Source organism: Cygnus atratus, unplaced genomic scaffold (genome assembly GCF_013377495.2).
Source record: "Cygnus atratus isolate AKBS03 ecotype Queensland, Australia unplaced genomic scaffold, CAtr_DNAZoo_HiC_assembly HiC_scaffold_34, whole genome shotgun sequence".
NCBI classification, from domain to species: Eukaryota; Metazoa; Chordata; class Aves; order Anseriformes; family Anatidae; genus Cygnus; species Cygnus atratus.
Window position 1 is genome coordinate 368,177 of NW_026109932.1, and position 26,919 is coordinate 395,095.

The 26,919-nt window shown below is 50.1% G+C and overlaps 2 protein-coding genes across 2 annotated transcripts in view; one reads left to right on the forward strand and one right to left on the reverse strand.

Moving 5' to 3' along the window:
• LOC118260520 (scavenger receptor cysteine-rich type 1 protein M130-like) overlaps positions 1–26,919 on the reverse strand; it is a 180,515-nt gene that overhangs the window by 109,785 nt on the left and 43,811 nt on the right. The gene's annotated exons all lie outside the window — the stretch shown is intronic.
• On the forward strand, positions 11,760–12,725 carry LOC126913703 (olfactory receptor 14I1-like). Its single transcript, XM_050716753.1, has one exon. The coding sequence runs from the start codon at positions 11,760–11,762 to the stop codon at positions 12,723–12,725; it is 966 nt and encodes a 321-aa protein (XP_050572710.1).

A 26,919-nucleotide genomic window follows, 5' to 3' on the forward strand; every position in this document is an offset into this window, starting at 1 on the left:
GAGAGTGACTGAGAAGAAGCGGCGGAGACGAAGTGCTATAGACTGACCATAGGCCCCATTCCCCCGTTCCTCTGCGCCACTTAAGCAGAGGAGATAAAAGAGGGTGGACGGGGGGAAGATGTTTTGGGTTTCTTTCCTTCATTTCTCATTTTTCTAGCTTGTTAGTAACAGACAGTAAATTTTAATATCTTCCTACTCTGAGTCTGTTTTGCCCATGATGATAATTATTGAGCGATCTCCCTGTCCTTATCTCAACCTTTGAGCCAGTTTCATCATATTTTCTCCCCCTTTGCCTTTGAGGAGTGGGAGTGATAGAGCAGCTGTGCTGGAGCTCAGATGCCCACCTGAGTAAAACCACCACAGAAGGCTGCAGAAAGTGGAAGCAAGGACAGGTAACCTGAGAGGAATACAGGGACATTGTCTGAGCTGCCAGGGATCAAGTCAGGAAAGCTAAGGCCCTGGTAGAATTGAATCTAGACAGGAAGTTCAAGGGCAACAAGAAGGGTTTCTATCAGTATGTCAGTGATAAAAGGAAGACTAGGGAAAACATGGACCCTCTCCAGAAGGAAACAGGAGACCTGGTTACCCAGGATATGGAGAAGGCTGAGGTACGCAATGACTTCTTTGCCTCAGTCTTCACTGGAAGAGCTCTAGCCACACCATCCAAATCCCAGAAAGCAAAGGCAGGGACTGGGAGAGAGAAGAACCACCTATTGCAGAAGATCAGGTTCGGGAGTATCTAAGGAATCTGAAGGTGCACAAGTCCATGGGACCAGGTGAGATGAATCCCAGAGTCTTGAGGCAACTGGCAGATGAAGTTGCAAAGACACTACCTATAATATTTGAAAAGTGGTGGCTGTCCAGTGAAGTTCCTACTGACTGTAAAACAGAGAACATAACCCCCACTTTTTAAAAGGGAATAAAAGCAGGCCTAGGGAACTCTAGCCCAGTCAGACCCACCTCTGAGCCCATCAAGATCATGGAACAGATCCTTCTGGAAACTCTGCTAAGGCACATGACAAATTAAGAGGTGATTGGTGACAGCCAACATGTCTTCACTAAGGGTAGATTGTGCCTGACAAATCTGTTGGCCTACTGCAATGGGGGTTACAGTGTTTGTGGGTAAGAGAAGAGTAACTGACGTCATCTACCTGATTTGTGCAAAGTATTTGACACATCCTATGTGGCATTCCTGTCTCTAAACTGGAGAGACATGGATCTGACAGTTGTCCACTCAGCGGATATAAGGAATTGTCTGGATGGTCGCACTCAAAGGGTTGTGGTCAACAGCTCAATGTCCAAGCGGAGATCAGTTACAAAAGGTGTTCTTCAGGGGTTGGTACTGGGACCGGCACTATTTCACATCTTTGTTGGTGACATGGGCAGTGGGGTCAAGTGCACCCTCAGCAAATTTGCTGATGACAGCAAGCAGTGTGGTGAGGTTGACATGCTGGAGGGAAGGGGTGTCATCTAGAGGGGCCATGACAGGCTTGAGAGGTGGGCCTGTGTGAAACTCATGAACTTCAACAAGGCTGAGTGTAAAGTCCCACACATGGGTTGAAGCAGTCCTGTGCATAAATACAAGCTGGGTGGAGAATGGAGTGAGAGCAGCCTCGTGGAGAGGATCCTTGGGGTGTTGGTGCTTGAAAAACTCAACACGAACTGGCAATATTATGCACTTGTAACCCTGAAAGCAAAATCCTGGGCTGCACCAGAATAAGCATAGCCAGCAGGTCAGGGGAGGTGATTCTCACTCTTCTGCTCTTATGAGATCAAGAATATCCCCCAGAGATGTCCTAGGGGTGCTATAGAGCTGTGACCAGCCTGACCCAGGCAGCAGCCTCTGGGAACCAGCAGGACCCTGCCCTGCCCTTCTGGGGACGGGGGGGACTCCTTCCACCTACAGCTTCTCCCTGAAGCGCCCTGGGCAGCTCCCCGGGCAGGCTGAGTGCTGAGCCTGGCAGGCGGCAGAGGCCCTGCCCTGGCACACAGCCCCTGGGGCACAGCAGGGACCCTGCTCTTCAGCACAGCCCTGACCATCCCTGCATGCACCCTGCCTGCACAGCCTGCAGCTGGCCCTGTGAGAAGGAACCCTCATGTCCTGTCCCTCTGACAGCTTTGGCAGATAAATCCTGCTCTGGAGCTTGTCATTCATACAGTAGAGAAAGTAGAGAGTCCTCCTGAAAGCTACCACAGGCTGTGGGATTTGCTATGAATTCTGGAAATGGTACCAGGAACAACAGCTGCGTTGCCCTGCAGCCAGAGACTTACCCTGTTCAGGGCTGGGAAGATTTCTCCCGCAGTGAGCTCTCAGCAGCCCCCCTCCACACTGCCTTTAACATCTCCCTCCCTTCTCTCAGCTGCCCTTGTCCCCTGCAGGCAGTGCCCCCAGCCCTGCTGCGCTGTGCAGAGGAGCTGCTCGTGGGCAGAGCTGTCTCTCTGCAGCACGGCCCGCTTGCCAGGAGCTCCCCTTGGGCCCAGGAGCCCGGCCCAGCTCAGCAGCAGGGGGAGCTCTTGACAAGTCCCTGGGCCTCCAGGGGAATCGACTCTGAAACTGACTGATGCAATCACTGTTCTTCCTTCTGTGAGCTAGAGACACCTAGTTCCAGTGCTATCTTTTCTCCTATATCAAAATAAGTGTTTGTCCTGGTTTCAGGTAGGACAGAGTTAATTTTCCTCCTAGTAGCTGGCAGGGTGCTATGTTTTGGATTAGGATGAGAAGAGCGCTGATAACATGCTGATGTTTTAATTGTTGGAGAGCAGTGCTTACACCAAGCCAAGGACTTTTCAGCTTCTCGCTCTGTCCTGCTAGCGAGCAGGCTAGGGATGCAGCAGGAGCTGGGAGGGGACAGACCCAGGACAGCTGACCCAAACTGGCCAAAGGGGTATTCCATACCATCTGACGTCATGCTGAACAATGTATAGGGGTGGCTAGCCGGGCTGGAGGGGGGGCCGGCTGCTCGGGGATAGGCTGGGCATCGGTCAACGGGTGGTGAGCAATTGCATTGTGCATCACTTATTTCGTACACATTATTACTATTAATACTATTATTATTATTATTATTATTATTATTGTTATTGTTATTCTTTTCCCTGTCTTAATAAACTGTCTTTATCTCAACTCACAGATTTCACTTTCCCGTTTTTCTCCCCCATCCCGGAGAGGGAGGGGGGAGGGTGAGGGAACGGCTGTGTGGTGTTTGGCTGCCAGCCGGGCTAAACCACAACAGTCCTTTTGGCGCCCAACGTGGGGCTCGAAGGGTTGAGATATCGACAGATTTGACCAGAGTGTGTTAAACTAAAATTGGTATAAGTATTCGACCTGCTTAATAGTTGCTAGTCACAATGTTAATTGCCTTAATCTCAAGTCTGCTGTGCCTGTTTCCCAAATTGAGTTTTATAGCAAGTTACTTTCTGTATGTGCTCCCTGTCGTGCTGTTTATCCTCTCCGGGCCCTGGTTTAAGATTGTTATGGTACTGTGTGGTGTAACGATGGCTTATGAAATGATGAGATATCTGGTCATGACTCTAACCTGGTATTTGTACTCAGCACTGTCGTCGACTCTATACTTCGGAAACCATATCTCAGAAACTATTAGCAGTTACACCTATTGCCTTTTTTCATCAGGGAGTCAATCTGTGGAGGGGACAGGGGAAGATATTTTTTCCTACCTGTTCACTCTCCCTTCCTCCTTCACCACCCTCTTATCCCCCGAGCTAGTTACAGTAGCTCTCCAAGATGTTGAATATCCTTGGGATATCATCAGAGTAGGAGGTGGTCCGTGCTGAAGAAGCCCCACTGTACAACAAGCTACCAGAAAATGAGAAGAAATATGCCCTGTTCACTGATGGGTCCTGTCGTATTGTGGGAAAGCATCGGAGATGGAAAGCTGCTGTATGGAGTCCTACACGACGAGTTGCAGAAGCTGCTGAGGGAGAAGGTGAATCGAGTCAGTTTGCAGAAGTGAAAGCCATTCAGCTGGCCTTAGATATTGCTGAATGAGAAAAGTGGCCAGTTCTCTATCTCTATACTGATTCATGGATGGTAGCAAATGCCCTGTGGGGGTGGTTACAGCAATGGAAGCAGAACAACTGGGAACACCGGGACAAACCCATCTGGGCTGCTGCATTGTGGCAAGATATTGCTGCCCGGGTAGAGAACCTGGTTGTAAAGGTACGCCATGTAGAGGCTCATGTGCCCAAGAATCGGGCTACTGAAGAACATCAAAACAACCAGCAGGTGGATCAGGCTGCTAAGATTGAAGTGGCTCAGGTGGACCTGGACTGGCAACATAAAGGTGAATTATTTATAGCCCGATGGGCCCATGACACCTCAGGCCATCAAGGTAGAGATGCAACATACAGATGGGCTCGTGACCGAGGGGTGGACCTGACCATGGACACTATAGCACAGGTTATTCATGATTGTGAAACATGTGCTGCAATTAAACAAGCCAAACGGTCAAAGCCTCTCTGGTATGGAGGACGATGGCTGAAATACAAATATGGAGAGGCCTGGCAGATTGATTACATCACACTCCCCCAAACCCGCAACGGCAAGCGCCACGTACTTACAATGGTGGAAGCAACCACCGGATGGCTGGAAACATATCCTGTGCCCCATGCCACCGCCCGGAACACTATCCTGGGCCTTGAAAAGCAAGTCCTATGGCGACATGGCACCCCAGCAAGAATTGAGTCAGACAATGGGACTCATTTCCCAAACAACCTTATAGACACTTGGGCCAAAGAACATGGTATTGAGTGGGTGTATCACATCCCCTATCATGCACCAGCCTCCGGGAAAGCTGAACGATACAATGGACTGTTAAAGACTACACTGAAAGCAATGGGTGCTGGGACATTCAAAAATTGGGAAACACATTTGGCAAAGGCCACCTGGTTAGTCAACACTAGAGGATCTGCCAACCGAGCTGGACCTGCCCAATCAAACCTGTTACGCACTGTAGAAGGGGATAAAGTTCCTGTAGTGCACGTAAGAAACATGCTGGGTAAGACAGTCTGGGCTACTCCTGCCTCAGGAAAAGGCAAGCCCATTCGTGGGATTGCTTTTGCCCAGGGACCTGGATGCACTTGGTGGGTAATGCAAAAGAATGGGGAGGTTCGGTGTGTACCTCAAGGGGACCTAATACTGGGTGAGAATAGCCCATGAGTTGAATTGTAGTATGTTAATTATCATATAACACTGTATGTCATCACTACCATGGTTGCTATATATCATAGATGAAAATGGTGATTAATTAGAAGGTATTGGAAAGAGTGTAACCTGAGCATGACATAAATGGTATGGAATAAGGGGTGGATATCTGTCCTGGTTTCAGGTAGGACAGAGTTAATTTTCCTCCTAGTAGCTGGCAGGGTGCTATGTTTGGGATTAGAATGAGAAGAGCGCTGATAACATGCTGATGTTTTAATTGTTGGAGAGCAGTGCTTACACCAAGCCAAGGACTTTTCAGCTTCTCGCTCTGTCCTGCTAGCGAGCAGGCTAGGGATGCAGCAGGAGCTGGGAGGGGACAGACCCAGGACAGCTGACCCAAAGTGGCCAAAGGGGTATTCCATACCATCTGACGTCATGCTGAACAATATATAGGGGTGGCTAGCCGAGGTGGGGGGCCGGCTGCTCGGGGATAAGCTGGGCATCGGTCAAGCGGGTGGTGAGCAATTGCATTGTGCATCACTTATTTCGTACACATTATTACTATTAATACTATTATTATTATTATTATTGTTATTCTTTTCCCTGTCTTAATAAACTGTCTTTATCTCAATTCACAGACTTCACTTTCCCGTTTCTCTCCCCCATCCCGGAGAGGGAGGGGGGAGGGTGAGCGAACGGCTGCGTGGTGTTTGGCTGCCAGCCGGGCTAAACCACAACAGTGTTCATTATGGGAATCATCTTTTCCTGTTCTGTTATTACACAGGACACCCAAAAATTGTATTCCAGTTCCTTCAAGAACCTGTTAATATTCAGGAGAAGGAATATTTTTCACAGTAAATGATATCCCTCTTTCTACACAGACTACACAACCCAGCAAGCTCATAGAATCACCGAATATTTGGGGCTGGAAAGGACCTTAAGGTCTACTTCCAGTCCCCATGAAATGGGCAGAGTCACCTCCCACTAGACCCATTTGCTCAAGGTCCCATCCAACCTGACCTTGGACACTACCAGGGATGAGGCATCCACCACTTCTCCGGGCAACCTGTTCCAGGGCCTCACCACCCGCTGCGTGAAGAATTTCTTCTTTAGATCTGATCTAAATCTACTCTCTTCTAGCTTAAAAGCACTGCCCCTTGTCCTATCACTACACTCCCTGATACAGTCTCTCCACATCTTGCTCCTATTTTTCTCCCCCTGTTCTGTTAAGAATGGGGAGGGAGAGAGCGGCTCTGTGGTGCTTGGCTACCTCCTGGGGATAAAGCACAACATGTCTGGGAGCAGAAACCTGACCAACAAGTGATAAAGGAGGCAGTTAGGGAGCCAGTCCTGGTCAGTCACACTGGTGGGAGCATGAGAGAGAGAGAAAATGTTCCTTCCAGCAAGGTTATCAGACCAGGAACCTTGTCAGTTGGGAGACCAAGGGAAAGGGGGAATACTGGTAAAAGGGGATGTCCTATGAGGAGAGGCTGAGGACACTTTGGGTTGTCTAGTCTGGAGAAAAGAAGTGTGAGGGGCGACCTCACTGATCCCAGCAACTTCCTCAGGAGGACAAGTGGAAAGGGAGGTGATGATCTTTTCTCCCTGGTAACTGATCACAGAACATGTGGGAATGGAACATAGCTGCACCAGGGGATATTCAGAGTGGACAGCAGGAAATATTTTCTGTACTGTGAGGGTGGTCAAGCACTGAACAGGCTTCCTTGAGGTTGTTGTTCCAGGCCTGTCAGTGTTCAAGAAGCATTTGGACATTGCCCTCATTAATATGCTGTAACTTTTGTTTAGCCCTGGAGAGATCAGGCAGTTGGACTAGATGATCTTTGAAGGTCCCTTCCAAACGAACTCAACTCTTCTCTTCTCTTCTCTTCTCTTCTCTTCTCTTCTCTTCTCTTCTCTTCTCTTCTCTTCTCTTCTCTTCTCTTCTCTTCTCTTCTCTTCTCTTCTCTTCTCTTCTCTTCTCTTCTCTTCTCTTCTCTTCTCTTCTCTTTTCTCTTCTCTTCTCTTCTCTTCTCTCTTCTCTTCTCTTCTCTTCTCTTCTCTTCTCTTCTCTTCTCTTCTCTTCTCTTCTCTTCTCTTCTCTTCTCTTCTCTTCTCTTCTCTTCTCTTCTCTTCTCTTCTCTTCTCTTCTCTTCTCTTCCTACACACATGGGTAGGTCCCATTTATGTACTGGAAGGCTTCAATAATTTCTCATGGAGTCTTGTCTTCTCGATACTAAGCAATCCCAACTCTCTCAGCCACTCTTCACAGGAGGTGTATTTGGTGTGCATGGCATGCTTTTGGTAGTGGGGTGGTGGGCTGCACAGGGTGCAGGATGGTGAGGAATATCAATTTGATCACTTTGGGTCAGCTCTTCTGGCTGTGTCCCATCACAGTGTCTTGCACGCTCTCAACCCACATGTCATGGGGGGCAGTATGAGAAATAGAAACCCTTGATGCTGCGCTTACATGGGTCAGCACTAAGTGAACGTCTAATATCTAATCTAAAACTACCCTCTTTTCGTTTTATAGCCATTACCCTTTGTCCTGTCACTGATAAAGTGTCCCTCCCCAGCTTTCCTCTAGGCCCCCTTTAGGTACTGGAAGGTTGCTGTAAGGTCTCCTCAGGGCCTTTTCCTTTCCATCTTGACAAACCCCAGTTCTCCCAGCCTCTCTTCATAACAGACCTGCTCCAGCCCTCTGAATGATTTTGTGGCCATGCTCTGGACCTGCTCTACTAAGTTGATGTGTCTTTTATGCTGAGCTGAGACAGAAATTAAATGATAGGCATTTATTGAGCTATTGAAGAAACACTAAACAATTCTGTATCCTTCTTTTATTCGTGGTGTGAGGAATATTGGGTAATATTGCATCTTCCTTTGTAACTAATGGTTACACTTGATGAAACACGGTTTTCCTACAAATGGCTACAATGACGAACTTCTGTTCATCAATGGCAAATAGTGAATAATGAGTTATTTTATTTTATTTTATTTTATTTTATTTTATTTTTATTTTATTTTATTTTATTTTATTTTACTTTGCATGTGTGCACAGCTCTTGCTTTACTTATTAAACTGTCTTTATCTCAGCCCACAAGGTTTCTCACTTTTAGACCCACCGGGTGGGAGGACCAAGCTAGCTGCTGTGTGGTGCTTAACTACTTCCAGGTTAATCCACAACAAAACCTTACTGAAGTCAGAGTAGATCTATATCCACTGCTCTGCCCTCATATGCCAGGCCAGGCATTTCATCATGGATATTTCATGTCCCAAACTTGATTAAATGTGCTACTTCCCCTACATGAAGACATTGTCCAACGTGCTCCGGATGATCTTCTTGTCCATCCTAGATGCCCTGGAAATGGGTTCCAGGAGGAGCTGCTCCTATCGCCTTCCCAGGGATGGAGTGGAGCCTGAACACCCTGTACTTCCCTGGGCCCTCATCCTTGCCCTTCTTGCAGCTAGGAGGGACATTTGCTTTCCTCCAGTCTTGGGGCACTTCTGCTGGTCACCAGGATTGATCCCAGATGACCAAGAGTGACCTTGCAAGGACATCAGCCAGCTCCCTCTGCTCTCATGGGTGAATCCCACCAGGTCCCTTAGACATGTGTATCCCATTTGTTCTAGTATGCCCTGACCTGACCCACTCCCACCAAGTGTACATCTTCCTTGCCCCTGACTTTCCCCAGTTTTCTATGACCTGGGATTCCAAAAGGACAGTCTTGACAGTAGGGACCGATGTGAAGAAGGAATTCAGCACTTCAGCCTTTTCCCTGTCCTGTGTCAACAGACCCTGGGCCTCATTCAGCAGTGGGTCCACATATTCCCAAACCTCCCTTTTGCCATCTATGTATTTCTAGAAGCCCTTCTTACTGCCTTTGACATCCTTGGCCAAATTCCATTGGAGTCGGGCGTTAGCTTTCCGATATTCTTCCCTACATGCTCAGACTAGGCCTCTGTAATCCTCTTAGGTTATCTGTTCTTGTTTCAACCGTCTCTATGCTTCTTTTCTGTATTGGAGTTTTGCCAGGATATCCTGGTTCATCCATGCAGGCCCCTTGCCATTTTTGCCTGATTTCGCCTTTCCTGGGATGGACTGCTCTTGATGTTGGAGGAGGTGACCGTGGAATATTAACAAGCTTTCTTGGACCGCTCTTCTCTCCAGGGCCTTATCCCACAGGACTCTTCCAAGCAGATGGTTGAAGAGGCCAAAGACTGCTCTCCCAAAGACCAGAGTTGTGAGCTTGCTATTTGTCAGCCATGCTGCCCTCCTGCAGGATCAACTCCACCATGCAGGGAATATTGTTGACTCATCCAGAGCTTACCATGAACCACAGCCCCCAGATCCCTTTCTGCAGGGTTATGCTCCATCCACTTGTCCCTCAATCTATATGTACATCCAGGAATACACGGTCTGATGTGCAGAATCTGACACTAGTTCTCGTTGAATTTTATATTGTAGGTGACTGACCAATGTTCCAATCTATCAAGATATCTCTGTAAGGCCCCTCTATCCTCAAGGAAATTGATAGAGCCTCCTAATTTAGTGAATGTAGGGCAGTCCACTCATGTGCCTAAGCTCCCAAACACCTTTTAGAAAGTACTGTCTCTAAATTACCCTTTCTCCATTAGTTTTCTCCCACTTTTGGGGAGGAGAGTGAGATGTTATAGGGAAGGTTTATATTATTTAGCTAACTGCCAAGGGACAGCTCCCAGGTTAGTGACAAGGCACAAAGGGAGGCAACATTTTTAGGCAGTATACACTGACAAAATGCCAATGCCTATATCCTCAGTCTCTGAAGTCCTAACTTTAAGGATTACTGCTAACTCAGACATCCTCTGGCACCTCAAATGTCAAATGGTGTTTGCATTTGAACAACTCACTGCTCTTCTCTATCTCCTGTAATTACTGTGGGAGCTTAGCCTAGAGTATTTTGTACATATCTGAACAGAGGTGAGAGAAATCCAAAATTGTGTGGGTTTGTGGCTGATAAGGAAGGTTCTGGGCCCTATTTCAGGCCAGGACATCAAACTCAGAATGAGATGCATCAATTGACTCACTGTGATCCCTTTCCTCAACCTGGGAAAATGTGATCCCTGTCAGTCACAGTCTGGGTGCCCTGCCTTAAAAGTGGAAGAGGACAAGGTGATTCTTTGATGAAACTTCTCCCAGTAGGAGAAATGACACTGCTGGAAGTAAGTGTCGCTCCTCAGCTGTGGGAGGGAACATCAGGGACTGCTTCAGTGAGTTTCAAAGTCGATTCCCCTGGAGGCCCAGGGACATCTCAAGGGACACAAGAGAGGGCAGAGACAGAGAGGCCTTGGTCTGAAGCTGTGCTGCTGAGCTGGGCCAAGCTCCTGGGCCCAAGGGGAGCTCCTGGCAAGCAGGCAGCACTGCAGAGAGACAGCTCTGCCCGGGAGCAGCTCCTCTGCCCAGCGCAGCAGGGCTGGGGGCACTGCCTGCAGGGGACAAGGGCGGCTGAGAGAAGGGAGGGAGATGTTAAAGGCAGTGTGGAGGGGGGATGCCGAGAGCTCACTGTGGGAGAAATCTTCCCAGCTCTAACATGGTAAGTGTCTGTGTGAGGGCAGGAAATGTAGTATCCTAGAGGGTTCTTCTACAGCTGCCACTTCCCATGGCTGGTAGGACATGTCACAGGGGCTGCCCTGGCTTCTTTAGTGTGGAGGACAAAGATTCCTCGATCAATGATTAGCTGCCAAAGCTGTCAGAGGGACAGGACATGAGGATTTCTTCTTGCATTTCTGGGTTCAGGCTGCACAGCCAGTAGGCAGGCAGGGGTGGCCAGGGCTGTGGTGCAGAGCAGGGTCCCTGCTGTGCCCCAGGGGCTGTGTGCTGGGACAGAGCCTCTGCCACCTGCCAGGCTCAGCACTCAGCCTGCCTGGGGAACTGCCCAGGGCGCTGCGGGGAGAAGATGAGGGTGGAAGGAAAGGAAGGAGCTGCGACAGAGGAGGGCAGGGTCCTGCTGCTGCCCAGAGGCTGCTCCGTAGTTCAGGCTGCTCACTGTTCTACAGCACCCCCACTGCATGTCCAGGGGAGATTCTTCACAAGGAAGACCAACATCTGCTGTACCTGAAGGGAAGGCACTCTCTGGGGTTTCTGCTTTCACTTTCCTGCTTTGAAGGGTAGCTAGGGGGATGGTAATGGAGTTGTCAGGTTTAAATGAATGACTGAAGATCAGAGAACATTACACTGAAAGGTCTGTTGGTCTTTGAGGAATCTCAGTTTTACTCCACACCCTTTCACCTTGAGAGAGCACCAAAACCACCGTCTTTGTTTCTTGAAAGATAGTTGGATGTTCTGCTCAGGATCTGCAAATAGGGAGATATCTCTGGCCAGTGTGCATGTGAGATCCATCCCTGGTGCTCTTTACCAGATGCTGTAAAGTAGGACTGACTTCTGGTCTCACAGAGAATCTGCCTGGTCCCTGAGGCACCCTTAGAAAGAAAAAACAGACCTCACAAGGAAGAGGAAGTTGCTGAGGAGGGTTCTGTGAAACATGTTAGAGGTTTTGCTCACATAAGTCTACCTAACTTGTGTTTGTCTTTTCCTCCATGGACAGGCAACCATGCCCACAGGCAGCAAATGTCCAACAGCAGCTTCCCCACAGAGTTCCTCCTCCTGCCATTTGCAGACACACACGAGCTGCAGCTCCTGCACTTCGGGCTCTTCCTGGGCATCTACCTGGCTGCCCTCCTGGGCAACGGCCTCATCCTCACAGCCGTAGCCTGCGACCACCGCCTCCACACCCCCATGTACTTCTTCCTCCTCAACCTTGCCCTCCTCGACCTGGGTACTATTACCACCACTGTCCCCAAAGCCATGGCCAATTCCCTGTGGGACACCAGGGCCATCTCCTACTCAGGATGTGTTGCCCAGGTCTTTTTCTTTGCTCTCTTTGTCGCAGCAGAGTTTTCTCTCCTCACCATCATGGCCTACGACCGCTACATTGCCATCTGCAAACCCCTGCACTACAGGACAATAATGGACAGCAGGACTTGTGTCAACATGGCAGCAGCTGCCTGGGGCAGTACTTTTCTCAATGCTGTGCTGCACACTTCCAATACCTTTTCCCTCCCCCTCTGCCAAGGGAATGCCCTGGACCAGTTCTTCTGTGAAATTCCCCAGATCCTCAAGCTCTCCTGCTCAGATGCCTACCTCAGAGAAGTTGGTTTTCTTGTGGTTAGTGTCTGTATAGTATTTGGGTGTTTTGCTTTCATTCTTTTCTCCTATGTGCAGATCTTGAGGGCTGTTCTGAGGATCCCCTTGGAGCAGGGCCGGCACAAAGCCTTTTCCATGTGCTTCCCTCACCTGGCTGTGGTCTCCCTGTTCATCAGCACTGGCACATTTGCCTACCTAAAACCCTCCTCCATGTCCTCCTCATCCCTGAATCTTTTGCTGGCAGTTCTGTACTCAGTGGTGCCTCCAGCAGTGAACCCCCTCATCTACAGCATGAGGAACAAGGAGCTGAAGGATGCAGTGTGGAAACTGATGATGGGATGTTTTTCAGAGGCATTGAACTTCCTGGTTTCTTCTGCATATCATTCATAATGTAACTTGTTACTAGCCCTGATGTTCTATTTTTAATTTTAATTTTAATTTTAATTTTGTTTTTATTTTAATTTTATTTTTATTTTGTTTTTATTTGTTATTCCTTTGCTGTAGTTGTGATAGTGATTTCCACAAAGATATGACATTATTCATTCCCTTCTACAGGCAAATAAGAGCTCTACTATACCAGGTAACACAGCAGGCATAGAGAAAGGAGTCTGGTGAATTATTTGCTATTCCTCTAGTGAAATTATTGGATCTAGTGAATCACCCCAAAAGGCTTTGGAAATGGTGTGGACTCTATGATCCATATGATTCATAGATTTTGTGATTCTTCAGAATCCCTTCCAACTCGGGATATTCCATGTGTGGAGAGTAGTTAGACTTGTTTGTGTCACTGATAAGCACCAACACTGGGCAAGGGGGAGTTGAACAGCTTGTTCCTTGTTCTCTTATATAAACTTAAAGATGGTGATCCACAAGCTTGGTGTGAGAGGTGGCTGAAGGATGGAGTGTTCTAGTGGCAGGACGACCCTGTTTGGTGACAGAACAAAATATTGACCGCTATAGTGCCCAGAGTGAAAGCTTTTGCATGATTATTTGTAAAATTAATATTGATGTTAACACCTCTGAATATGATAATGAGCTTAATGAAGTAAGTGATAAACATGTGACTATAGTAGTCAACTCTGCACCCAAATCATGCTAAATGTCACTTTGGGGGAAGGGGGGGAGGGTAACAGATAACAGTAGGATATGAAAGAGTGTTAGCGTTAGGAACATAAGTTAGAGATAGGGAAAAAAAAAGGAAGAGTGAGGAAAAAGAAGGGGGGCTGGGAGGAAGAAGAACCTGGGGACCCAGAAGAGGAAGCAAACCAGGAAGGAAGCAGACCAGAAATCCAAGAAGGCAGAGGACAGTGACAGGCAAGCCTTCTTAGTAAGCTCTGCACCCTCACCTTTTGGTGAGGAATACCAGGGACAGCAGGGTCTGCCCCACAAGGGGCTGAGTTGAGTGAAAGACATCTCAAGTTTCTATACATACACACACAGCACGAGAGATAAGCATTTCAGCTCCCTGAAACACTTGTATAGTAATGTGCCTACTATGGGAAACAAACAGGAAGAACTAGAGATCTGCATGCGGTCACAAGGCTATGCTCTCATTGCAATCACAGAGACATGGTGGGATAGCTTGCATGACTGGAATGCTGTCATGGAAGGCTACGTGCTTTTTAGAAAAGACCAGCCAGGAAGGCGATGTGGTGGCGACTCTTGATGTGAGAGAGCAATTGGAATGTGTGGAGCTCTGCCTAGGGGTGAATGAAGAGCGAGTTGAGAGCCAACAAGGAGAGTTGTGCTGCTGGGCCTTGTACTGACGAATGAGGAAAGACTAGTTGGAGATGTGAGGGTCAGAGGCAGCCCTGACTGCAGTGGCCAGGATATGCCAGAATTCAGGTTCTTGCGAGAAGGAAGCAGGGTATAAAGTAGGATTGCAACCCTGGGTTTCAGGAGAGCAAACTTTGGCCTCTTCAGGTATCTACTTGGAAGAATTCCATGGGTTAGTGCCCTGGATGGAAGGGCATTACAAGACAGCTGGTCAGTATTGAAACATCACTACCTCCAAGGTCAAGATGGGTGCATCCCCATGAGCAAGAAGGCAAGCAAAGGGGGCAGGAGACCTGCATGGATGAGCAGGGAGCTCCTGGTGAAGCTCAGACAGAAGAAGGAAGTTTACAGTATGTGGAAAAAGGGACAGGTCACTTGGGAGGAAGATAGGGATGCTGTCAGAGTATGCAGGAATGTGACAAGGAAGGCCAAGGCCCATTTAGAATTAGATCTGGCAAGGAATGTCAAGGTCAACAAGAAGGGCTTCTTCAAATACATCAGTTGAAAATGGAAGACTTGAAAATGTCAGCCTGCTGCTGAATGGGGTGGGTGCCCTGTTGACAAACGATACGGAGAAGGCAGAGTTACTAAATGCCTTTTTTGCTTCAGTACTTACTACTGAGATCAGCCCTCAGGAATCGCAGATCCTGGAGACAAGAGAGAAGTCTGCAGAAAAGAGGACTTTCCCTTGGTTGAAGAAGATCATGTCAGAGATCAGCTAAGCAAACTTGACATCCACAAATCCATGGGCCCTGAAGGAATGCACCCACTGGTGTTGAGAGAGCTTGCCGATGTTATTGCTAGACCACTCTCCATCATCTTTGAAAGGTTTTGGAGAACAGAAGAGGTGTCTGAGGACTGGAGGAGAGCCAATATCATGCTAGTCTTCAGAAAGGGTAAGGAGGACTCTGGCAACTGCAGCCAGCCTCACTGACATCCCTGGAAAGGTGATGGAGCAGCTCATGCTGGAGGTCATCTCCAAGCACTGTGGAGGAGAAGAAGGTGATCAGAAATAGTCAGCATGGATTCACCAAGGGGAAGTCATGTTTGACCAGTCTGATATCCTTCTATGATGAGATGACTAGCGGGGTAGATGAGGGGAGAGCAGTGGATGTGGTCTACCTTGACTTCAGCAAGGCTCTTGACACTGTCTCCCATAACATCCTCATTAACAAGCTCAGGAAGTGCAGCCTAGATGAGTGGACGGTGATGTGGACTGACAATTGGCTGGACGACAGAGCTCAGAGAGTTGTGCTTAGTGGTGCAGAATCTAGTTGGCGTCCTGTAGCTAGTGGTGTCCCCCAGCGGTCAGTACTGGGTCCAGTCTTGTTCAGCTCATTCATCAGCAACTTGGACGATGGAATGGAGGGCACTCTCAGCAAGTTTGCTGATGACACAAAGCAGGGAGGAGTGGCTGATACCTCAGAGGGCTGTGCTGCCATTCAGAGCGACCTCAACAGTCTGGAGGGTTGGGCCGAGAGGAATCTCTTGAAGTTCAACAAGGGCAAGTGCAGGGTCCTGCACACAGGTATGAAAAACCTCATGAACCAGTACAGGCTGCGGGGTGTCCTGCTGGAGTGCAGCTCTGCAGAGAGGGACCTGGGAGTCCTGGTGGACAGCAGGCTGCCCATGAGTCAGCAATGTGCCCTTGTGGCCAAGAAGGGCAACGGTATCTTGGGCTGCATTCGGAAGAGTGTTGCCAGCAGGTCAAGGGAAGTGATCGTCCTCCTCTACTCAGCCCTGGTGAGGCCCCACCTGGAGTGTTGTGTCCAGTTCTGGGCTCCCCAGTACAAGAGGGACGTAGAACTACTGGAGCAAGTTCAGAGGAGGGCTACAAAGATGATGAGGGGCCTGGAGCACCTCTTGCACGAGGACAGGCTGACAGAACTGGGTCTGTTTATCCTGGAAAAGAGAAGACTGAGGGGAGATCTCATTAATGTATATATAAATACCTGAGGGGAGGGCATCAAGAGGATGAAGCCGGTCTCCTTACAGTTGTGCTCAATGGCCTCAGAAGAGCTTGTGTGAGAAGCAGTCAGTGGCAGTGTCCCCACCAGCTGGCTCTGCCTTCCCAGCCTGACCAGCACAGCCCTGCAGAGTGCCCCCATGGCCCCACGCACCACAGCCCCCTCACTCTGCAGAGCAGCACCGCCAGCTCAGGGGCTGTGGGCAGGGGCTGCAGGAATGTCTGCACAGGCCAGCCCAGATGTGCTGGCCTGGGGCAAGGCTGTGTGGGACATGGGGTGTCCCGGGAGCAGAGCAGGGCGCTGTGTGTGTGCAGTGGTGCTGCCTGAGGAGCCCAGGGCCAGCAGTGTTTTGGTGTGCTGTGCTGGGGAGCGGGGCTCGCCTGGGTGGTTGCAGGCTTCCCTGGTGAGTAGCATACGGGGGGATCTCCTGCAGATGGCAGCAGCAGGGACACTGCCACTGACCTCCACTTCTCCATTTGATGCTTTGGGGCCAGCCCAGCCTGGGCTGCATTGCTGGGCTGGGCTAGGCTGAACTGGGCTGGGCTGGGCTGGGGAGATGGCAAGGAAGTGTGGAGAGCTGGGGGAGTGGCTGGGCTGGGCTGGCCTCCTGGGAGAGGCAGGGAGGACCAACAGAGTGGACGCTCCCACTATTTCCACATGCCTCCCTCACCTGGCCGTGATCTCCCTGTTTGTGAGGTCTGGCTTGCCTGCCTACCTGAAGCTCCCCTCCTTCTCCACCTCATCCACGGACCTGCTAGTGGCAGTTGTGTACTCGGTGGCGCCTCCAGCAGTGCACCCCCTCATCTACAGCATGAGGAACCAGGAGCCTAAGGATGCAGTGAGGAAACTCTTTGGATACATGCTTCAAACAAGTATTTGCACACATTCTTCTTCAACATTAGTCATGTGCCAATAATCCTATCAGGACGCTGATATTTTCTGAAACAAACTGTTAGGACAATCTTCTTTAATTTTATTTCTTTCTTAATATTGTCTAAAGCTTGTGAATTTGACTTAATGTTATTCTTGGTGTCCAATATGTAATGTTTTTTTAGTTTTGACCCAATCCTCTAATGTACTTATAGAACTGGGCTTCTCATGCAGATAGCGACCATAAAGAAGAGAGTAGAAATTTACTGGTCTCATGTCGCATCTCCTCCCATCTCTTCTGCAACTGGGGGAGCAGCCCCAGCATGCATGAGGAGCTCAGGACCAAGAGCCCAGCTGCCACGTGGAGGAGCAGCTGCGGTGGCCCTCTGGGCTGACCCTCACTGCCCGCTGGGCTCTGCCTCTCTGCTGCCTTCGGGTCGGGGCTGCTGCTTCCCTGGAGCCATGGCCATGGCCAGCAGCAGGACATGGCCTATTCACTGCTGCTCTCCTTTGGCTTCCACTTTGTTCTCTTGTTCCCTTGCATTTCTCTTAGCCCTCAGATCACGTGTACCTTGGTGACAGTCCTGATGTCTCTACAGTGGCATCTCTGCCACATCTCTGCACTCGTCTTCCAAAGATAGTGTCAGAAATACAACCAAGGACACCATCCCTGGACAGGCCTCTTGCTTTTCTGGGCTTCACCATGGATCAGAGTCCCATAGTGATCACTGAAGGACTGTGGGATGCCTTCTTGGTTGTACATAGCCTAGCAAATAGTAGCTGGCCTTTCACTGGCCTGGGAGTGTCTCAATGCTGCTGGGGCTGATGGCAAATGGCATTCTGGAGAGGAATCAGGAGCTGCTCTCTGCCTGGGGCAGGCCTCTTGTGCTGGCCTGGGGAGCGGGGCTGGCCCTGTGGGGCACAGGCACTCTGTGCTGGGGATCTCCCACGCAAGAGACCAGGGCTCCTCCAGCTTCACGGACCTCTATTTCCTGAGCCATGGCTGGCCCCAGTCCGGGGGCTGCTGGGGAGGCCCAGAGCCACCTTTGTCCCAGCAGTTGCGGTGCCTTGCGAGGGGCTTTGGGCTGTGGTGGCCTAAGATCCCTGCAGCAGCCTGCAGTGGGCACTGCCTGGGGGCCAGCTCAGCCTGGGCTGCTGGGCTGGGCTGGGCTGGGCTGGGGAGAAGGCAGGAAGGTGGGGAGAGGTGGGCAGGGGTTGGGCTGGGTTGGGCAGTGCCTGGCAGAGGGCAACAGCAGTGTAAGGGAGCGGTGGGAGCATGCAGGGGAGGGCTCCCGGCAGGGCTTGGTACTGCAGAGCCAGGGCTGGGGAAGGGAGCCCAGAGCTGCAGGGGCAGGGGAGAGGAGGCCGCTCTGGGCCCTTGCTGTCCTGGGCAGAGCAAGAAGGGGGCCCAGGGCATTCGTCCCCTCACCACAGCCTGCCAGGACCTGCAAGGCGGTCATGGAGTGTCCAGGGCCAGGCTCTGCACTGTGGCCACGAGCCCTGCCTGCCCTCCTCCTGCCATGGTCCGTGCAGTGGCTGCAGCAGAGAGGACCCCCAGCCAGCCCCTGCATGGGGCTCTGCCAACCACATCGCCCTGGCCCTCTCCAGCACCCTCCTTGCTGCTCTCTGATGCACACCAGGACCTCCCAGTGTGTGCCAGCCAGCACATCTGCTGAGGGCCCAGTGCGGCTGCTGCAGGGGCAGGGAGGTCAGCAGCGCCTTTGCAGCCCACTGCCCTGCGCCTGCCTCTCCCCTTGCCCTCGGCCCTAGGCTTATCTCTGCTGACAGGAGCACTCTTGGCATGTGCTTCCTGGCCTCCTCTCATGTCCGCACAGCTGCTGCCCACTCAGGCTGCTGGCACAAACGTGTGCTCACAAGCAGCACCACCCCTTGGGCTGCTTCTCCTGGCCTCCCCCACCCCACTGCCTTGACTCCTTGTCTCTGTTGGGCCCTCTCTTTGACACACAAATATGTCCCTTTGCTGTCGGCTCTATCTCCCCTGCCCCACAGGATGACAAAGATGGGGTGGGACGTATTACCTGTTATGTGTGGAAGTGTTTTTGTAATCTGCCTTGGTGATGGCACAAAATGACAGTTCCTTCACCAGTGATCTACATCCTTCTTCAGGTGAATTTTCAGGATCTATATTCATCACAGGAGAAGAAATACTGATGTTCACCTGTACTTGCATTGTCATTGCTTTGTCCATCATGGTGTACTCCCTCATCTTCCAGGTACTTCCACCCATCTTGAATAAACAGTCCCTGTTGAATGTCCCCTTTCCAGCTGCCTGTCTGAACCTGTGCACTTCCCATGGTTCTCCTGCTTTGCCCTCCCCTTACTCTTTGATCATTCAGACCACTCTGACTGACCCAGTTGCTGCTTTGAGCTTCATTGAGTTCAAGCTTGCCCATGTATTAGCAGTCTGCCTAATTGTTTCTGTAGCAAGCTCCTCATCATTTATCATTGAATTAAGATTATATGGAATAATACTAATCTTAATACTTATAATTTCCTATCAATCGGTATAAAATGCTTAATTTACTATCAATCAGTATAAAATGCTTAATTTACAGTCATCCTTTTGGGAAGGTAAACCTCACTGGAGACATTAAAGATGAGGAGCTTGTTTTGCTGTTTGGAAAATTGCTGCATGTTTTCTTGTTGTTTGTTTAAAAATGAGGAAAAACCCTTCTGTGCCTGTGTGCAGCCAGGTCTCTAAGGAAAGCAGGTGGGAGCTGGTGCAAAGGGGCTGTAACATCCAGCTGCAGACTTCAGTGCAGAAATCTGGTGTAAGGAAAAGTGATGCAAGTGCCAGGTGGCCAATGGGAGAAATGTCAGGGTTGGGGTGGTGAGGAGCAAGGTTGTCCATGCACTGTCAGACCTCAGGAGCCTGCTTTTGCTCCCTATGGACGTCTCCATAGGAGAAACCCTGGATTAATATCAATTGAAGAAAGATGCTCAAAACTGAAATGCAACAAAATCCACCCTTTAAAATGAGAAAATATTTTTATCAGGTGTGTTTTTGAAATCTTCCTACTTAACTACACCATGAAAGCTCTCCAATTAGTTGTCCAAGTCTTGAAGACCTGAATAAAACTATGGAAGACATATGGTTCCTTAGGTGTTTCTGCATTTTAATGAGTTCCATGGTAGATTTTCGTGCTGTCTGTGAATCTCAGGTACTGAGAGGAGAATGATGCAATTGCTTGAGAAAGTAAAGTCAGAAGGAAAAGTAGAAGTGACTTGGAGTATTAATGGGCCCCACTGAGGGCTGTTACCAAGAGATTCTCCTCAGGGACTTGTTAGGGCAGATAAGTGGAGGCCATGATTACAGATAGGCAAAGCACTGTGCTTAGAAAACTCTGGGTTTGTTGTGGTGAAGTAAAAGGGCCAGGTCCTGAGTCCAACCTTTGGGTGGGGAGATCCTGCACCCCCACGTCTGGCTCAGGGCTTTTCCTGGGGGTCTGTGCGATGTGGTGGGCAGTGTGATGCCAGGAGAAGAACAATGGCATGACACCTCCCTGCCTCTGCACAGGGTCTCAAGAAAGCAATGAGCCCCCTTGTAATGACTGTATCTCATCTCCTCAGAAGCTCTGTCCAAGGGGACAAAAATGTCAGGGCTGCTGGGGCCTTCTCTTCTTGCCAGCACCCACCTCTTCGTCCTCTATAGACTTCCCTATGCTGCCACACACTTTGCCCTATTTCCATAAAGGCTGCAGACACCCATCTCTGTTCACCACCTTGCTCTCATCCCAGCATTTCCATGGTTTCACCGATGTCTTGTCAACCCTCACCAGCTGTTGCTTGAAACACAAAGCCATGTTCTGATCACAGACACTCTTTGGGTGACCTCTAGCATCACAGCACAACCCTTTGAGGGACATTTCTTCCTCTTCATGGCCAGTGCCAAACTTCCAAGGTGCACTTTGTGACAGTTTTTTCTCTCCTGCTCTTTCCTACTACCAAAGACAGCTCCATCAGGGTGGAAACCACTCCTGAAGTAGGCATCCCAACCCATCGGCCTTCTTGCGGCCAGTCAGCCAACCAGACAGAAGTCACCTCACCAGCATCTTCCAAACCATGGTCCTGCTGCTGGCCTTGTAGCTTCTTGTGTAGACACAACCAAGCCTTGTGCCTCCTGCTGTCCACTCAGGTACTCAAGCAGAAAGGACAGGACAACGCATATTCAGGCCTTCTTTCTGTCTGGGTCCTCCTGGGCATGTAGGCAGAGGGGATCCTACCGTCAACATGCCAACCAGGTGCCTTCTGCAGGCCTAGCAGGACCACTGGCAGATGTCAGCTGAAAAGTACAAATCCTAGGTAGAAGTGTGACCTGCCAGCTACTTAAGGCAGAAGTGACCTCACAGTCCCTTTCCATAACACGTTGCTGCTGCTGCCCTATCAACTGTGACACGTTCCTGCTGCTGCCCTATCAACTGCAGAGACAGAAGTGACCTCACAGTCCCATCCACAGTCCCATTCCTCCTGCTGGGGCAGGAGATCCTGAGGCAGAGCTGAGCTCATCAGAGCATTCTCACCCACCTCCTCCTTGTGACCTACAAGCTGCTCAGATCCATGGCCCTTCACATTCATCACTGAATGCCATGTGACTGCACAGCAATCTCACAGTTCCTGCCCTGCCCCAAGGGAACAAGAACCTAAAGTTAAGGGTTAGGAAAAGGGTTAAAGGTGAGACGTTAATGCACAGGAAGACAGGCTTTGGATAATAGTTGTTCATGTATAGCGTTAGGGACTACGGCGAATCTTTCTGGGTGAGAAATTAAGCAGATGTTTAGTGGGAGGGTTTGGTGTTCTGCTTGTGGTGTCAGGTCTGAGTTTAGGGTATGGGCAAGCTCTTTGGTTGAGGGTTTTGTTTAGGTCTGCTAGAAGACTAGGGTTAAATAGAGCATTTTAATTCTTGTGTTAATGGCAGGGATCAGGGTGAGCAAGAGAGGGTCATAGAAAGGGGTTATGGACTAATTTTGGCTTCAAGGGATATTGTGGTCAAAAATCAGAGCAGTGGATTCCTGTCAGGGTGTGGAGTGGCATTTAGATTTAGGTATTAACGTTACAGGTTAAAATAGGGTAAGGGCCTCACATGACTGCTTTAAGTCAGCTTTATGGTGGGATCAACATTACCTGAATGTTCTTACCTCTCCAAAATCATTAGCTTCTGCTCTCCAAGCTCCTCTTTCCTCCCCCAAATCTCACATCTCTCCTGGCCAGGCTCCTCCTGCCTTCCCCATATCAGTCATCTTCTCAGGGGCAGCTTTCTGATGGCTTTCATGAACTCAGAGTATCTGTCTCACCTCTGTTGGCTACTCTGTTCCTGAGAAAGAAGCAGCTCCTAAGCCAGCATGGAGAAGGACACAAAGGCTGTCGGAGCACCCTGCACAATGTGCCCAGCAACTCTGCAACACCACAAAAGCATGCTTCCTGCCTATGTGTTTTGGTTCCAGAATAGTTCCTATGGAGTCAGGGTAACTTGTTCCATGGCCTCATGAAGGCTTTGTTTCCCCCCCGGGCATCTGGGAGGCAGTGGTCCCCTCTGTGTAGAAAACTGAAAGCAGCCCTGAAGGATGAATGAGGCAAAAGCTGAAACCTCTGACATGACAACACCTCTTCAAGACCTCTTCCTCAATGGGGCCTACCAGGTACTTAGGAAGAGAGGATCTAACAAATTATATGCAAAGCAGGTACATCTGCTGGCCTATCATGGAGACCAGCAGATGTGAGCCTAGAGGCACAGATCCCAGCCAGGAGTCAAGGGATGACCTGTCAGCTACTTCAGAAAGAGGTCAACTCACAGGCCGTTTAACAGCCATTCACATCCTACTGAACTTAGAGCTTCTGAGGCACCACTGCCCGCCTAATACCATACCTACAAAACACCCCCTTCTTGGGCCAGAATCTGCCCAGGTAGAAGTGAGCTGGTTGTGATCCTTCAAGCCCATGGTACTGCTGCTGGACTTCCAGCCTCTCTGACACACAGCAGCCAGTTCTGTGCTGTTCCTGTGGGGTGCTAGGGCAGGAGGGACCTTGCAGGCAATGTTCCAGCCCCATGCCTGTTGGTGGTCTCTCAGCTCCTTGTGCACAGTGAAGATCACGCTCACATCCAGAAGCCATGTGCCTGAAGCTGGCCTAGAAGACACTCAGGGGAAGTGCCTTCCCAGCCCCAGCCCCAGCCCCAGCCCCAGCCCCAGCCCCAGCCCCAGCTGGCGGTGCTGCTCTGCAGAGCGAGGGGGCTGTGGTGCCCGGGGCATGGGGGCACTCTTCAGGGCCGTGCTGGTCAGGCTGGGAGGCAGACCCAGCTCATGGGGTCACTGCCATTGCCCCAGGGCTGCAAGGAATCACTCGCCAGACTCCTTTGCTGGGGCTGCTGCGTGCCCTGGGGCTGCAGAGCTCTCCTCTGCCTGCTCACACCAGATTGAGCACTTGAGCTCTGGTCAGTCCACCTTGGACAGGCTCACGCTCTGCGGTTGTCTCCCAGGCTCATATTGCCCCTGCAGATCACCTGGGCTCTCCTGGAAGCTCCTGGCTCCCTCCAGGGGGAAAAAAAAAAAAAAAAAAATAAAAATCTCATCCGCCATCAGCACCATCATGTTCTGTGGAGCACGAGTGTCTAGGAATTAGAAATATTCATCAGCTGCATGGCCACTAGCAACTAACAGGGAACTTGTGAACCAGCCCCAGATCCCTAAACTCCATGCTGGGACTCTGCTCTCACCACCCCGAGCCCATCTGGAAAGCAGCAAAGCACAGAGCCTCTTTGGAGTCTCTTCCTTGGGCTTGTTCTTGACAGCAACTTTGCAGGAAGGCCTCAGCCTTCAGGCAGTGCCTGGAGGAGATCCCCTCTTAGGAGGGAAGTGCTGCAGCAAGTGGAGGCCAGCTGTGCCACTGCCGTGCCCACCACCTGTCCCTGCCTGCAGTCCCAGCACAGCCCCACAGCAGCACTGGCACCAAGCTACAGGAGCAGCCGGGCCTGACCCCACCAGCAGGGCTCAGCAGGAGAGGGCGGCAGTGGCAAGAGAGCAGCTCTGCATGCACCAAGCGCTGGTGCTCCCTGGCCGTGCTGCTGGGATGGGGCTCTTTTCCTCAGTATCCCTACACACAGGAACTGCCCCTGCAGATCCAGACCATGTCTCAGAGGAAGGACGTCAGACAAAGAAGGCAGTGCAGGCTCCTTTCTTTTGTTTATATTCACAGAGCGCCTGGCTCATTGTGTGCAGAGTCTTTGAGCTATGCTCAACAAGTAGATACTGGAATGGAAATGGGATGAATAATACAATTTTAATGTGCAAAATTAGCCAAATTTAAAAAAAAAATAAAAAAAAATAAACATATTGTAATAAACATTGTAATAAACATACACACACACACAGACACAGAATATTGACCATTCCTGTAATAATTGACATTAGCACAGAATCACAGAATCCTCTAGGTTGGAAGAAACCTCCAAGATCACATAGGCCAACTTATGACCTAACACTAACAAGTCCTCCACTAAACCAGATCACTAAGCTCTTCATCTGAACGACTTTTAAAGACGTCCAGGGATGGTAACTCAACCACTTCCCTGGGCAGCCCATTCCAATGCCTAATAACCCTTTCCATAAAGACGTTTTTTCCTAAAATCCAACCTAAAGCTCCCCTGGCGCAGCTTTCGCCCATTCCCCCTTGTCCTGTCATCAGGCACGTGGGAGAATAGACCAACCCCCACCTCGCTACAGCCTCCTTCAAGGTACCTGTAGAGTGCAATAAGGTCGCCCCTGAGCCTCCTCTTTTCCAGGCTGAAAAATCCCAGCTCCCTCAGCCGCTCCTCATAAGACTTGTTCTCCAGAACCCTCAACAGCTTCATTACCCTTCTCTGGACATGCTCCAGCACTTCCATGTCCTTCCTGTAGCGAGGCGTCCAAAACTGAACACAGTACTCGAGGTGCGGCCTCATCAGAGCCGAGTACAGGGGGACAATCACTTCCCTAGTCCTGCTGGCCACACTGTTTCTGATACAAGCCAGGATGCTGTTGGCCTTCTTGGCCACCTGAGCACACTGCTGGCTCATATTCAGCCGACTATCAAACAGTACTCCCAGGTCCTTCTCAGCCAGGCAGCTTTCCAACCACTCATCTCCCAGCCTGTAGCTCTGCTTGCGGTTGTTGTGCCCCAAGTGCAGGACCCAGAACTTGGCCTTGTTGAACTTCATGCAGTGGACCTCAGCCCATCAGTCCAGCCTATCCAGATCCTCCTGCAGAGCCTTCCTACCCTCGAGCAGAGCGACACACGCACCTAACTTGGTGTCGTCTGCAAACTTCCTGAGGGTGCACTCGATCCCCTCATCCAGATCATCGATAAAGATATTGAAGAGAACTGGCCCTAATACTGAGCCCTGGAGGACTCCACTAGTGACCGGCCTCCAACTGCTGGTCACTAGTGGAATCCTTCATTCACCACAACACTTTGGGGCCAGCTACCCAACGAAGTGTATGGCAGTCCAAGCCATGAGCAGCAAGTTTCTTAAGAAGAATGCTGTGGGAAATGGTGTCAAAAGCCTTACTGAAGTCAAGGTAGACCACATCCACAGCCTTCCCCTCATCCACTAAGCGCATCACTGTCATAGAAGGAGATCAGGTATGTTAAGCAAGACCTGCCTTTCATAAACCCATGCTGACTGGGCCTGATCGCCTGCTTGCCCTGCAAGTGCTGCGTGATGACACTCCAGATAACCTGTTCAATAAGCTTCCGTGTACTGCAGTCAAACTAACAGGCCTATCGTTTCCCGGGTCCACCCTCCAACCCTCGTTGTAGATGGGCATCACGTTTGCTAGCCACCAGTTGACTGGGACCTCCCCTGATAGCCAGGACTGATGATAGATGACGGAATGTGGCTTGGCCAGCTCTTCCGCCAGTTCTCTCAGTACTCGGGTGGATCCCATCTGACCCTACTGTCTTGCATATATCTAAGTGCTCTAACTGGTCACCAACCATTCCCTCGTGGATTATGAGGGCCACATTCTGCTCCCCATCCCCTTCCACCAGCTCAGGGGCTGGGTAGCCAGAGAACAACTGGTCTTCCTGCTAAAGACTGAGGCAAAGAAGGCATTGAAGCACCTCAGCCTTTTCCTCATCTCTTGTCACTAAGTTTCCCCCGCATCCAGTAAAGGATGGAGATTCTCCTTAGTCCTCCTTTTTGTGTTTATGTATTTATAAAAACAGTTTTTGTTAACTTTAACAGCAGTAGCCAGATTGAGCTCCAGATGAGCTTTGGCCTTTCTAATTTTGTCCCTGCACAGCCTCACATCCCTATAGTCCTCCTGAGTGCTCCGCCCTCTTTTCCAAAGATCCTAAACTCTCTTTTTCTTCCTAAGCTCTAGCCACAACTCTCTGTTCAGCCAGGCCAGTCTTCTTCCATGCTGGCTCGTCTTTGGGCATGTGGGGAGGGACAGTCTGTTCCTAAGCCTTTAATATTTCGTTCTTGAGGAGTGCCCAGACTTCCTGGACTCCTCTGCCCTTCAGAACTGCCTCAATAGGGACTCTGCCAACCACTGTCCTGAACACCTCAAAGTCTGCTTGTAGAACACCTCTCCCATCTCCTCATCCTGGTTTGGCGGTCTATAAGATATCCCCACCAGGATGCCTTCCTTCTTGGCTTTCCCGCTGAGCCTAGCCCATAAGGACTCAACATTATCATTCCCAGCCTCGAGTTCGACAGCATCAAAACACTCTCTAATATAGAGAGCCACACCCCCACCCCTTCTGTGCTGCCTGTCCCTTCTGAAGATCCTATAGCCAGTCATTGAAGCACTCCAGTCATGGGAGTGGTCCCAACAGGTTTCAGTGATGGCAACCAGGTCATAGCTAGCCTTTTGTTTCTTTGCTATTGAGCAATGGCTACAGCTATATTATATTAGACATGCAATAATAAACTCTCTATGGCCCAGAGGAATTTGGCACGTCAAATGTCACTC

Excerpts from the sequence above, each read along its gene's own strand:
- LOC126913703 (XM_050716753.1), top strand. The coding sequence starts at position 11,760 with ATGTCCAACAGCAGCTTCCCCACAGAGTTCCTCCTCCTGCCATTTGCA.